At 37.2% G+C, this 13488-nt stretch overlaps 1 protein-coding gene across 2 annotated transcripts in view; it reads right to left on the reverse strand.

The window, feature by feature from the left end:
* mipol1 (mirror-image polydactyly 1) overlaps positions 1-13263 on the reverse strand; it is a 91170-nt gene extending 77907 nt beyond the window's left edge. For both annotated transcript variants that reach the window (XM_084097138.1, XM_084097137.1), the window contains exons 1-2: positions 13151-13263; positions 7186-7277 (exon numbers count right to left, since the gene is read on the reverse strand). In XM_084097138.1, coding sequence (XP_083953264.1) covers positions 7186-7195 — 10 coding nt within the window. In that variant the 5' untranslated portion in view covers positions 7196-7277; positions 13151-13263. The remainder of the gene's footprint in view (positions 1-7185; positions 7278-13150) is intronic.
* Between the last annotated feature and the right edge of the window lie 225 nt (positions 13264-13488).

Below are 13488 nucleotides of genomic sequence, written 5' to 3' on the forward strand. Positions count from 1 at the left end.
AGTCTTTGTATGTTTGTGAGTGCGTTGGTCTTTCTACTAGGTTTGTTTGGTTTCAGATCACAGTAACCAGGCTTCCACAGTTAAGCAGTGCCCATCCTAGGTCTATTCCTTAAACCAACACAGAAACACAAAAGAGGAGGACAGAGCCCTGAGGAATCCCTCTGTCACTGGTGGACCACCCACTTAGGGAGCAGACAAGCCTGTTCGGCCACACGGCACTCCATTCTAGGGATTTTGAACTTCAATGGGACCCACAAGGAAGCCGCGAATGGGTCGCCAACTCGCCTCTTGCTCTCAGTGAAGCCAAGCACGGCGGAGAGGGAGTGAGACGTGATATCAGGGTGGGTGGCTGTCGGAAAAGCCGAAGAAGACCACACTGTACCGGCGTAAACAGAGGCGAGCTGATGGGACCAAACAGTATGTTTCCTGCCCAAGGTGGGGGGTGGGGGGGTGGGGGGGGGGGGGTGACGGGTTATGTCAAAGGTCGATCCACCTGCTAAGAACAAAGCTTGTTGAGACTGTAGCCCTATTTCTGCTCTTGTAAGGAAGGCCAATTCAACTCCATAGGGAACTTAGCGTGTTTGTTATGATGGACTTGGTGTGTGCTTAGAATTTGGACTGCGAAAGGACAGTTTACCCATGCAAGAAAACAATCCACCATCTCAGTTGTCATAACACAACCCAGCCTACAGCAGTCAGCTTATCCCAAACTACGGCAGACAAACAAAATCAGCAGGGTAACAGACACAAGAGAAACACAGTCTCATTGGCGTGAAACGCAATTTGGGGTCAAAGATGCATTCAACCTTATTTTACTGTTCCATGCCACTATGAAAACAATCAGAAAGTGAAGCAACTATTCAATGGCTGATATTGATATCTTAACAGCAAGGAGATCTAAGACTGATAAAATTTTGCTATATAGCTATATTTCACTATTTCATGAGATGTATACAGTTTCTGACATTTGTACACTTATTTTGCATACTACCAAAAAAAAAAAAAAAAACATATGTATATTTATAATCCATCTAATGACACTACTGTAGGTAGATTGTGGATTTGACACAAATCAGCACTAAAACTTTCGTTAATTGCCAGGCTTTCATAGATATTGGCCATAAAAATGTCAAAACATCTAAAAAAGCCAGATGTATAACACATATTATAATCATCTCACATATCTAATTAATGTAAGAAGTGTAATAAATAAATAAATCTAAAATTATTTAAGATTTGGGCACTTTCAAACTTGGACTAAAAAAGTGAAATTAATGTAAAGCATTTGAGGTCTGTTCAAAACACCAGATCTAATGAAATTAGATTAATTATAACTTAAAGATATGTTATACGAGCTGCAAGAATGAAAAAGTCTATGCCTGCATAGGATAGTCCTTCTAAAGAAATATCACTTTTACAAACCAATATTAATGTTTATTTAATGACAGTTATAAAACGGTTCTGGTTTACTAGTTTGATTGACAAGTGGTTTATTTAATCATACAGCACCTTCCTCCTCTATTTGTCCCACTCCAATTGTCACTGATCACTAAAAATAATTAAAATTTTATGATTCACGACATACTTTCATTGGCAGAGCAAAAATAGACAAAAGAACTAACTGCACTGTGTCCCGATATTGACAATTTTTCGTTTACGAGTTAAAATCTTCTAAGGGGTAATCATGGAACAACAGTTTTAAAAAGTGGGGTTTTTTTGCTGTTATTTACAACAGGATCTGCATTTTCATGGGTTTAAATAAAATATTACTATTTTAATATGACTAAATATACTATAAAATATACTTTGTACATCAAAAGCACTCCTCTCCTGGTAAAAAAAAAAAAAAAAAAAACTTGACGTCAATGAATTTGCGTCATCTGAAAATTTTTGACAAACCAAACATGTCAGTCTCTGAGAAACATTTATTTAAGCCACGAAATAAACTTAATTCCATAAAATAAATATAATGAACTACTACGCAAAAAATCATTCTGAACATTTCCATTTTCGTTTTATAATCGTTTTAAAAGGCACCTATTATGCAAAATTCACTTTTACATGGTGTTTGAACATAAATGTGTGTTGGCAGTGTGTGAGCAAAACCACCCTAGAATGATAAAAATCCACCCAGTGTTTTTTTTACAATCTCAATAAATCATAAGCACTGTCTCAGAATGAGCTGTTCTCAGATTCGGCGCAATGTGACGTAGAATTGCGCAGGCCCCTCCCACGACTCCTTGATTGACACTGCTGTTTGAGCCTAGACCCGCCCCGAGTGAGCTGGACACAGAGTCCGCCATTGTTCGAAGCTGGAAACAAGAATGTCTCCTAAGCGATTGAGGTGTGCTGTTGTTGGATGTAAGAATGAACATAGCAGTCTTCATTTACTCTCGTTGTTACTCGAGGATGGATCTGTACTGTTTGTGATCCAGCTTACACTCTCCGGAGCAACAGGCCTAACGTTACTGACCACGGCAGAAGTGAGAGTGAGAGCGCGCACTTTATGACAGCACATCGAGTCATTTTACGGATATAAAGTTTACCCGTTTATTTAGCACCCACTGAAAAGGTGTGTATATATTTGTTTACTGTTAGTTGTAACGAGTGTTTTGTGTACTTCGCTGTGTATGTTGTTGATAATGAAAGGGAGAGAGAGAGAGAGAGAGAGTTTATGGATAAGACTTTAATACGCACTTCTTATACTGTGTTTATTCAGGTCTTACAGTGATTCTCTGGAGTAAAACTGTTGCTTCATCTTTTGTGTGATGTACAATAAACTTCACTGAACTCATCAGTATATTTTGGTCATCATTCGGACAGGGTTTGCTACAGCAGGCTTGTATTAATAGTGGATAAAAGCAGATGACAAATAAGTTATATAACCATAATTAAACTACACTATACCTGTTCTATCTCATACAGCATATATTCTCTGGCTCTGTGGGCATTATTGTCCGACTCCGAGTCGAAATGAACACTGCGACTGAGAGAGTTTCTGTTCTGATATTATCAGATGAGATTGTCCTGACTGAAGCGCGAGCTCGTGAAGCTCCGCCCCCTGTGCCGTGCAGCAGCAGTTAATTTGCATTTAAAGGGCACACAGCGCGTTTTTCTGAGCCCCCCAAAAATGACAATTTAAACATGCTGTAAAAAAATGATCTGTTGGGTATTTTGAGCTAAAACTTCACATACATACTCTGGGGACATCAGAGACTTATTTTACATCTTGTGAAAAGAGTCATAATAGGTGCCCTTTAAATCAAACATAATTCACCCCTCACGCATGGTATCACATCCATCAAAAACTTAGGCTGGCTGTTGGTTGGAATATTAGAACTAAAAATGGACATCAATCACTTCACTGAATAAATAATTATTTCCTTACAATCCATCCATTTTCAAATGCACATAATTTGAATATCACAACAATGATGTCTGTCTGTCAAAAAATAATATGCACAATACATACATGGTTGATTTATGCAAACCACACTACCGGATGATCGCTTTCCAAGAAGAGGAAGAAAACGGCGGCCTGAGCAGCTTCAACATGCTCTCTATTAGAGACGATGACATGCATAATACATAATGCACGCGGGTATAAATTTGTTCCTCACTCGCTGAAATTGAATCGGAATGATCTGGGAAATGAGTGAAATACTTCACACTGCATGCTAAAGAGAATAAACTGAAAATGTATTGAAAAACTAATGAACATCATTTAGCATGTGTTGGGTTTTTTGACGGACATTTTTTATGCACAAACTTCAGACATTATTTGAATATTATGTTCTACTCTCGACTGATCTTTTTTTCATAATTTTGGCAGTAGATGAACTGTTAAATGACTGATCTTGAGATGAGTCCCTGTAGTCGTCCAATTTGACTCTCATTTGCTGATGCCTGACAGGTGATTTTTATAAAATGTAGTTAGATAACTACCTTCTCAGTTTAAAAGATTAAGGCAATTATCAAAGTTTGATAAAATGTTTAGTTTTCCAATAAAAGAGGATACATTTTTTTTTACATTATTTGTTACATTTAATTACCGCTTAGCTGATTTAATTTGACTCCTATGGAACTGTTCTACTACACTCGCAAACAGTGCTGATAATGCGTATCAATCCTTATGTTCATATTCATGATTGAAAAACACAACTAAATAGAATTAAATCAGCAATGTGCTTCTTGTTTTGGAGGAGCATGCACACTGTCATGTTGATGTCGGCTAACTGCCACTTGAATCTCCAGTGACTGAACACACTTTCTCAGTTGGAAAGGATAATAACCTTAAAATAAACAAACATTTAAGCTAGCTGAAAAAGCATAAATTGGGTGTGTTCAATGCTTCATGCTCATCTGACACTAAAAAGGAAGCAAATGGCTTCAACCCAAGCTTCACACAAAAACCCCCCGACAGATCATATCAATGATCGTAAAATATATGCTTGAATCTGTGAGTGGCAGACATAATGTCTGAGCACCAAAAACACACAAACCCATAAAATCAGGCATGCAGCCATATACCCACAGGCGCACATGAACACACGCTTGGTGTCTGTGATATCAGGATACATGCTAAGTAGATCCTGTTCCCGGTCTTGGCCTCCACCCATCACTAGGATGTAACGCTTTGGGTTGGGCTCTTCTTCTGCAGGATGTGTCAGCACATCAGAGAAACAGCTAGCCTGGCATTAACTCCAAAAAAACAAACAAGCCACGCAGAGGTCATGCCATGAAGGATCGAACCTCATCGGCAGCCTTTACAGTGTTTGAGAGTGAGTGACTGATGCTCATATGAGGATCGGCGAAGCTCTACACCATATATGCACAGATTAGACCATACAAATAGTGACTAGACAGGGCCAATGCAAAGCATAAAGAGGAAGCAATATCACTACACAACAAATCAATTATACATGCAACGTATAAAATTTCCATCCAAGTACTCTCTGCCGTTCAAAAGCTTGGGGTTGGTAAGATTTTTAAAGGTTTTTTGAAAGAAGTCTCACCAAGGCTGCATTTGTTTGATCAAAAATCCAGTAAAACAGTTCTATTCTGAAATATTATTACAATTTCAAACAACTGTTGTCTATTTTAACCCCTTAACTGTCAGTGCCCCTCTAGCGAGCTGCTTGATGCTCTTTTTTAATTGCCTTTTTTCCCCATCACATATTTTATTAATCATCATAAATTAGGTATCATTCAAAATTAGGTATCATTCAAAAGCTGACACCATCAGTACTCATTCTGTGAAAACCATTTTGAAATCAGACATTGTCCTACCATGGAAACGGTACTTAAATTCGTTTTAGCGGGCTCCTCCCCCCTATTGGGTGGTGTCATGCTTCATATTACAACACTATTTGTTATTACTGCACTATTTAATAATCAAAACTTATTCTAATCTTGACAAAAAAACTATCATTGGAAAAATCTGAGACTCAAGGTTCCAAATATGATGACTGTTTTGTGATAGACGTGATATTTTGATAGAAATGTATTAATTTGTGACAGGAGAAATTCATTGGCATGTGGGTGACACCCGGTGGCTATTTTTGGTGCATCGCCTAAACAAAATCTCATAGGAACTTGTGTTCGTTTTTGTGATATCAACTTCAAATTTGGAACACAACATGGAAAGACATATGGCTTTGATTTTATAGCGTTTTTAAGAGTAAAAATTATTTTGTAAAATATATACTTTGTATAAAATATTTTTTTTTAGTACAGTACATTTGCTTTATAATAAATTTAGACTTCAATAACTTTTTTACACTTTCAATAATCTGCTGAGTGTCTTCAAAAAAAAAAAAAAAAGTGACAGTAGGTCCATATTCCAAGGCAATCTTGAATTACAACCATTTAAAGGGACAGTTCAGCCCAAAATGAAAATTCTGTAATCATTTACTCACCCTCAAGTTGTTCCAAACCTGTATGAGTTTCTTTCTTCTGCACAAAAGAAGATATTTTGAAGATTGTCAGTAACTAAACAGTTTATGGGCCCCATTGAGTTCCTTAGTATTATTTTTCATACTATGGAAGTCAGTGGGGCCCATAAACTGTTTGGTTACCCTGATTCTTCAAAATATCTTATAATATCTTTTTTAGTGTTCAGCAGAAGAAAGAAATTCATACATGTTTGAAGCAACTTGAGGGTGAGTAAATGATGACAGAATTTTCATTTTTGGGAGAACTGTCCCTTAAAGTTTGGATAGTGCATTTTCCCATCTATGCTCAAAAAGGGGGGTGTAGTTAAGGTATTTTAAAATGTTATTTATTCATGTGATTCCTTTATTCCAGTCTTCAGTGTCACATGATCCTTCAGAAATCATTGATTCTAATATGCTGATTTGCTGCTCAAGAAACATTTCTTAATATTTTTGTGTTACATTTTTTTTCAGGATTCTTTGATTAATATAAATTTCAAAAATAACTTTTTTTTACTTTTGTAACATAACAAATGTCTTTACTGCCAATTTGATCAATTTAATGCGTTCTTGCTGAATAAAAGTATTAATTAACTTATTTAAAAAAAAAATCTTACTTAGCCCAAACTTTTGAACAGTGATGTAGATATTCATATGCATGCTAAAGAAATGTGGTGTTACACTAACAGCAAGAATCAACAACAAAAATCCAAAGGTTCTTCAGACAGGGTACCATGTTAATACCGTATTCCATTGTATTTACAGTGTACCATTCAAATATGAATATGGCAATAATTTAGTGTCATGGTATTATCATCTCATACCACAGGGATTTTAGCATTGCCTGTAATTTGCAGGTTTTTCTTAAAACTTTAAAGCTTTTTAAAGTTGACAGTCCAAATATATGTATATTTCTTTGGACCCTTTGATACTTGGCTGTTTTCAGAAAAAATACAATGAATACTAATTGCAATATTTAAGCCTAATATAATGAACAAATACCACAGCACTAAGCAATGAAGACAATGTTCACGGCCATCTGATATGATAAGGATGCCCTCTAGTGCGCAGATTTAAGAATGCACTGTCCTCCAGTGGTATGAATATATTGGTCTCACATTTTGAAAATTACCTTATCAATAACAAATAAGGATATTGTCCTTTTATATTCTCAAGTTCAGTCCATCACTAAGATTCAACCACAACAAAAACCAAAAAGGCATACAAAGGACAGCATTCTCTTCATACTCACCTCTGTACATATCAAACAGTGAATCCTTTAGTTCTTGTTTGTGAATCCATGACAGCTGATGCAGCTCCTCCTCACTCTCTGAGCAGCTCTCCCTTAAAACGAACAGAGGACATGTATCAATAACTCATTGCTGTTCAAGTACTTCAATACAAAAGTACTTGAGCTCAGTGTTTTAGTTCTGGTCATATGTTTACTAGTTTTCAGAGTGGGTTAGACTAATCTTTTCTGCAATGTCCTTATGAGCTAAGGGATTACATACCAAAAGCTGTGTGTTTGTGTGTGTGTGTGTGTGTGTGTGTGTGTGTGTGTGTGTGTGTGTGTGTGTGTGTATGACCAGCCCTACAATTACTTTACTTCCTGAAAAAACCCATCAAAGTAGCAGCAACATTCATGAATGGGTTCCTCTGATGTTCCATATTTCTCCAAAGCACAGGGTTAGTGTGTGATGATGACTACAGTAACCCTATGATCAAATATGATGGTATGGTTTCAAAAGCGAATCTTAGCATGCAATTATTTATGCAGATGAGCTGGAAATGGGCAAAAATACATGAAGGCCCAGACAAAACAGGACTGTGTGACGAAAACAGCCCAATGTTCAAACAAAACAAATCCAATGACTAATAAAACAATCAAAACACCACAGTCTTGTGTATAATGTAGGCAAGGGGTATTAAATATGTAAAAGTTAGGGCTGGAAATTGACACACATTTCACGATTTGATTAAATTTCAATTCACAAGCTTGCGATTTGATCAGATTCTGATTTCGATTAATTGGAGTATGTATCCCCAGTTACTATAATATTAAAGGTTAAAATTAGCGTATTTTTATAGGTTACTTTAAATTGAAATTTTTATAATAATAATAATAATTTTATAGTTATAACCTTTTAACTATTTTTTAAAAATATAAACATTTAAATGGTAGCTGTCATAATAACATGATGGATTTATTCAAACACATTAAATACTGAAGAACAGGTGTAGTAAAGTAAAAGTAAAAATACAATGAATATACAAAATAGTACATATTTAGCAAAATGCTCCTCTCTATAGGTCATTTTTCTAGCCAACTATCAAGTTAATGGACATTGAATAACTTTTCTGAAGTAAATGTAACATTACATGACATTGTTCACAAGCTATTTTGTTTACCTGTTTCTGCATTTGAAACACTGTTTGAGCAATTGCATGAGACATAATACAGATTTCGGAAAGTTCGAAAAGTCTGAAACCATAGTGGATGTTATCGAGTGCTCAAACGATGTACGCTCAACGGCTAGAGAATACCCATAATGCACTGAGTCCCCCCATCCTAACCCCAACAAGAAGAGTTAGGATGGCAAAACTTGCCCATGAAATTGCATTATCTGGAAATGTAGGTAAAAAAAAAAAACTACCACCACATTACAAAGTACTTTTTCAATCAGTGGGGTCCAGATTTTGTAAATCGTGTCATACATGTCAATTGGCGAGTAAACCCAATCGGAAAATCCTGCCTGCACCACTCTGCCTTAATTTCAGTTGTAAATGACAAGTTTGAGCACTTAACTGTTGACTGTGTTGGACAGTTGCCCAAGGCTAAATATATTTTGACCAACATGTGCACTGAGATTTGTTTCCACGAGGCTGTTCCATTATGCACATTTTAAAGCTAAGGTTGTGGTAAAAGAACTGCTCAAATTCTGTACTACTTTTGGATTGCCAAAAGCAATTCAGATGAGTGAATGTGGGTCAAACTTTACTTCTAAGGTTTTTAAGCAGTCTCTAGAAATGCTTGGTTAAGCCACCAAATGTACACTGCATATATGGGTTACCACACTTGGCCATATATGTCACTTTCACTATTCTTTTTTTTTTTTTACAGAATGAATCCACAGAAGCATGTGATAATGTAGACAGAGGTTGAGTATATGCTGCACAATGGACTGGCTGTGCCCAGCTAATGTCCTTGGAGCTCCCCTGCTTGCTTGTCCAAAAACCCAGATCATTTGCAATGATTATTAGGTCAACAATTTCACACCGGGGAGTTATAGGAACTTAGTTATAGGAACTAGTCACCAGGGTGGTTCTCTGAGAACTAAAAGTTCCCCTAGGGCCATTTTCCTGGTTGCATTCGCAACGCCAGTAGAAACTCTAAAGTGACGTGTTGTTGTGACTTTTATTTTGACGGCGCTGCAGACATTTTTTTTGACGCCGCTGAAAACGGCAGAGCCTGAGCACACAGCGCTCCCATTCTCAGACTTCATTAGTTTACATTCTGTTTTAACAGTCCTGTCAAATATACTGCATTTAGATAGAACTGTTACACAAAGAAAATAAACAGTATATGAAAAAGTATTACCGTTTGCCATGGGGTTGATCCCCAATGTCACTAGCGGAGCAGAAATACATAATCATGTTTGGCTTGGTCCCCTGGCTTGATTTTCTTCTTGGCGTAAAGGTTGAGAGGTACAATCTCTCAGTTTTCAATGTTTTTAGAGTTAGTTTGTGGAGTAAATATATACTTATATAGGCTATAATCTGTGTGTGTACACTGCTTTTTTTTAAATGGTGGGTGCCGTTTTTTTGCGTACACTACATTACATCACTGGTAGTTCCTATTGTGCTGGGTTAGAACTTACTCTTAAGTAGGAGCTAATTTAGTTCCCCCAATCGTGCCCAGATTCTGCGGTGCGAAGAACATGCCAAAAAAGCTGGGTACTTCCACCATTAGTTCTAGGAACTGTGAAAAGGTTCCTCCTGTGCCCCTATAGTAACAAAACCTGACTCTTTCCCCTTCCCAGAATGTAGGACTGCGTAGGTAGAGTTGGTTTAGCAAACTATGTAACAAAATCAGTTCTGCCAAAGGGGTTTTGGCAGGTGCCCCTTAACGTGCCTCTGAAATTTCTGCGTTTGTCACCCCAACTAGCTTCCTACAGTATAAGGTCCTAGCTTTTGGAATGTGAAACACGCCTGCTATATTTCAGCATATGATGCATCAGAAACTGTTGGATGTGCCAAACTGTGAGAGTCTATCTGGATGATACTGTGGAATATTCAGATAAAAGATCATGTAAAGACCCTTGAAATGGTTTTCAAACGCCTAACTGCTGCTTCCTTGACACTAAATCTTGCGAAATGTGAGTTTGCAGAAGGAATTGTTATGTACTCAGGTAAGCAGGTAGGTCAGGTAGTGGTTAAACCTGTTGAGGCAAAAATTTCCGCCATACTTGAATTCCTTGTACCATCATGTAACAAACAAGAATTGAGACGTTTCCTAGGTATGAGTGGGTATTATCAAGATTACTGTCCTAAGTAGGCTCGATTTATGTAATGGGCATTTATGTACATTTATAAACAATATTTGCATATTAACTAAATAATGCCACATTTGCATATTTAAACACAACATTTCCGAACACTTGTAATACAAAGCAACTGTCTTAATGTACTGTGATTAATCAATTGGGGTAAGTATGGTGATATACTGTATATTAGTTACAAATTTTACCCAGTTCACCTGTGGTGTCTTGACTTAAAGAAATATAGCACAAGCACACAGTTAATGTAATAAACTACACCCGTGGATCAGTCTGCTAGGAGGCCTGTGTGAATGTGAAGGGAAGAAAGCTCTAGCATCATTTGTTTGCAGACTCCACTTTTTTGATATTTTATATCTAATAAAATAGTCACAGTTCAAATTGTCTGAAGTACTTTTCTGTACCACTGTTTTTGGAAGTCTCACAACCACCTAAGCATCACAGAATCATCTGACGAAAACATACACACAATGGTCTTTCAACCATCTATGAGACAAACCTAAATGTTAAAAATGTCTCTGATGTAAAGGAGACAAGACTGTGGCTATCAGCTGACATTAACAAAGTGTGGCATCCAATTTCTGTTAACTAACTTCGTTCCATACACTACAGACACCTTGCTAAATGCACAATAAATATATGTACTAAATTAAAATCTAGACCCCAGGAGCAATACGTTTCTGCCACATCACAGATATTTGCATTATGTCTCACTATGCACATCAATGTAACTGGTTAATGACTAAAATGCCATCATACTCACTTTATAGACAACTCATTCTCCAAAGATGATATTTTGTGTTTTGCCCTCTGAAGTGCACACTGAACATCCCGTGCCATGCTTCTGATATTCATGTATGTGCTAGTGTGTGTAGAAAGCCGGCGTTTTCTAACTGGACACCGTATACTTCATCTCAGTTTGCACATCTCATGCATACACAAGCAACATGATCCATGTGAGAAGACAATGGCTGTGTCTCAAAACCACATCCAACAGGAGTAACTGTGGACGCAAGGGGAAGCTGTCTGAAAAGGATGTCCTGGTACTAACCCAGATTGTATCCAGAAAACATAAAACCACAGCTGCCTAACTCACTGTAGAATTAAATGTGAACCTCGACTCTCCTGTTTGTCTGGAGCTCTTCAGAGTCAATATTCATGGTTGGCCTGCTATAGCCAAACCTTTGCTCACTTGTGCTAATGCCAAATGTTGGTTTCAATAGTGAAACGTACTGTTCACTGATGAGTCCACCTTCACTGTCTTTCCCACATCCGTGGGAGTTACGGTGTGGAGAAGCCCTAAAGAGGTTTAACACCCAGACTGTTGCTGCCCAGAGTGAAGCACAGGATCAGTGATGGTTTGGGCTGCAATATCATGACATTCCCTACTGTGCTTACTGAACCATTCTGGAGGACCATGTGCACCTAATGGTTCAAACATTGTACCCTGAAGGGGGTGCCGTGCATCAGCATGATAATGCACCAATACACACAGAAAGACTTGTGACAGAATGGTTTGATGAACATGAAAGTGAAGTTGAACATATCCCATGACCTGCAGAGTCACCAGATCTAAATACTTTTGAGCCACTTTGAGGTGTCTTGGAGAAGCGAGTCAAAAAACAAAAACATTTTCCTCCACCAGCATCACAGTGACCTGACCGCTGTTCTGGAAGAGGAATGGCTTAAAATCCATCCGGCCACTGTAAAGGACTTCTATCAGTCATTCCCAAGACAAACTGATGTTGTTTGGCCACAAAAGGAGGCCCTACACCATATTAATAAATGATTGTGGTCTAAAACCAGGTGTTTGTTTCATTTAGCATGTTAATATCATTGTGTTCTAGGACATTTGTGCAACATCTAAATATCATGGTATATTATGATGATTATCATTTAGTTACATTGGGTTTATATGGGTCAATGATAAGCGAGAATGTCTGATATTACTTTTTAAACATTTAAACCATTTCTCAATGTGCCATTTTCATAAAAAGGTCAAAATGTGTTATAATAATAACATTGGCACAGTCATAAAGGTGTCACTGTGATAAATGGTCAATAAATGGTCACAGTGATTTGATTTAGTGGACTCAATTTTTTCAAATAATATTATTAAATGAAATATGTTCACTGTTTATATAAACAATAAATTAATTAAATTGACTAATTAAAAACATTTTTTACAACAAAAATTAAAAAGGCTTTTTTTTTTTAAAATAACTTAAACCCAGTTCCTTGTCATTGACCCATACATAAAAATACAATATAATTATTACCAAGCACAAGTGCCGAAAACTGCTGTCTAGATAGGCAGCACACTACGTGTTGAGACACGGCCCTTGAATCCATCCAAACCGATCCAAAATGCGACGCACAAGTATACTTGTATCAAAGTAACACATGACTAAAGCCAGTCTCTTTCAAACAGGTCTAATGTGTTACTATCACCATTTCAAGACAAGCCCTAACTAGTCAAAGAAAACGTTTCCACGTAGTGCTTTCACCTTGCTGCCTAAATCCCTCCTAGACTGGCGTCAAAACACAAACATTGGTTTTATCCAATTCAAATTCATTAGTCATTCAGTGAAAGCATGAATAATAATGCAATGAAACAATGATAGGAGTTGTCATTGAAAGGTGGACCGGTTTCGGACTTACCATGATATAAGCGCTATGGGGTCGGCTGCTGGTCGAACAGGATTGTTTCCTAAAAGTTTTGGAGGGGAACTTCCTACTACAGTGTGCGCAGTCAAGCTTCAGTCCGGCCCAGCGGGACAGACAGTGCTGCGTTTGACCACTAGAGGCCACTAGCTCACCGGTGCTTAACATCATGATACCGATATGATACCAAAATGATAACATATGACATGATGATAAATGAAGTTTGGAAACATTAAAGTATTTTATGCTCATCAAATAGACAGAAAAAACAGTAATATTGTGAAATATTATTACAATTTAAAATAATGGTTTTCTATTTTAATGTAGCCTACTTT

Source organism: Abramis brama (genome assembly GCF_963993115.1).
Source record: "Abramis brama genome assembly, chromosome: 21".
NCBI classification, from domain to species: Eukaryota; Metazoa; Chordata; class Actinopteri; order Cypriniformes; family Leuciscidae; genus Abramis; species Abramis brama.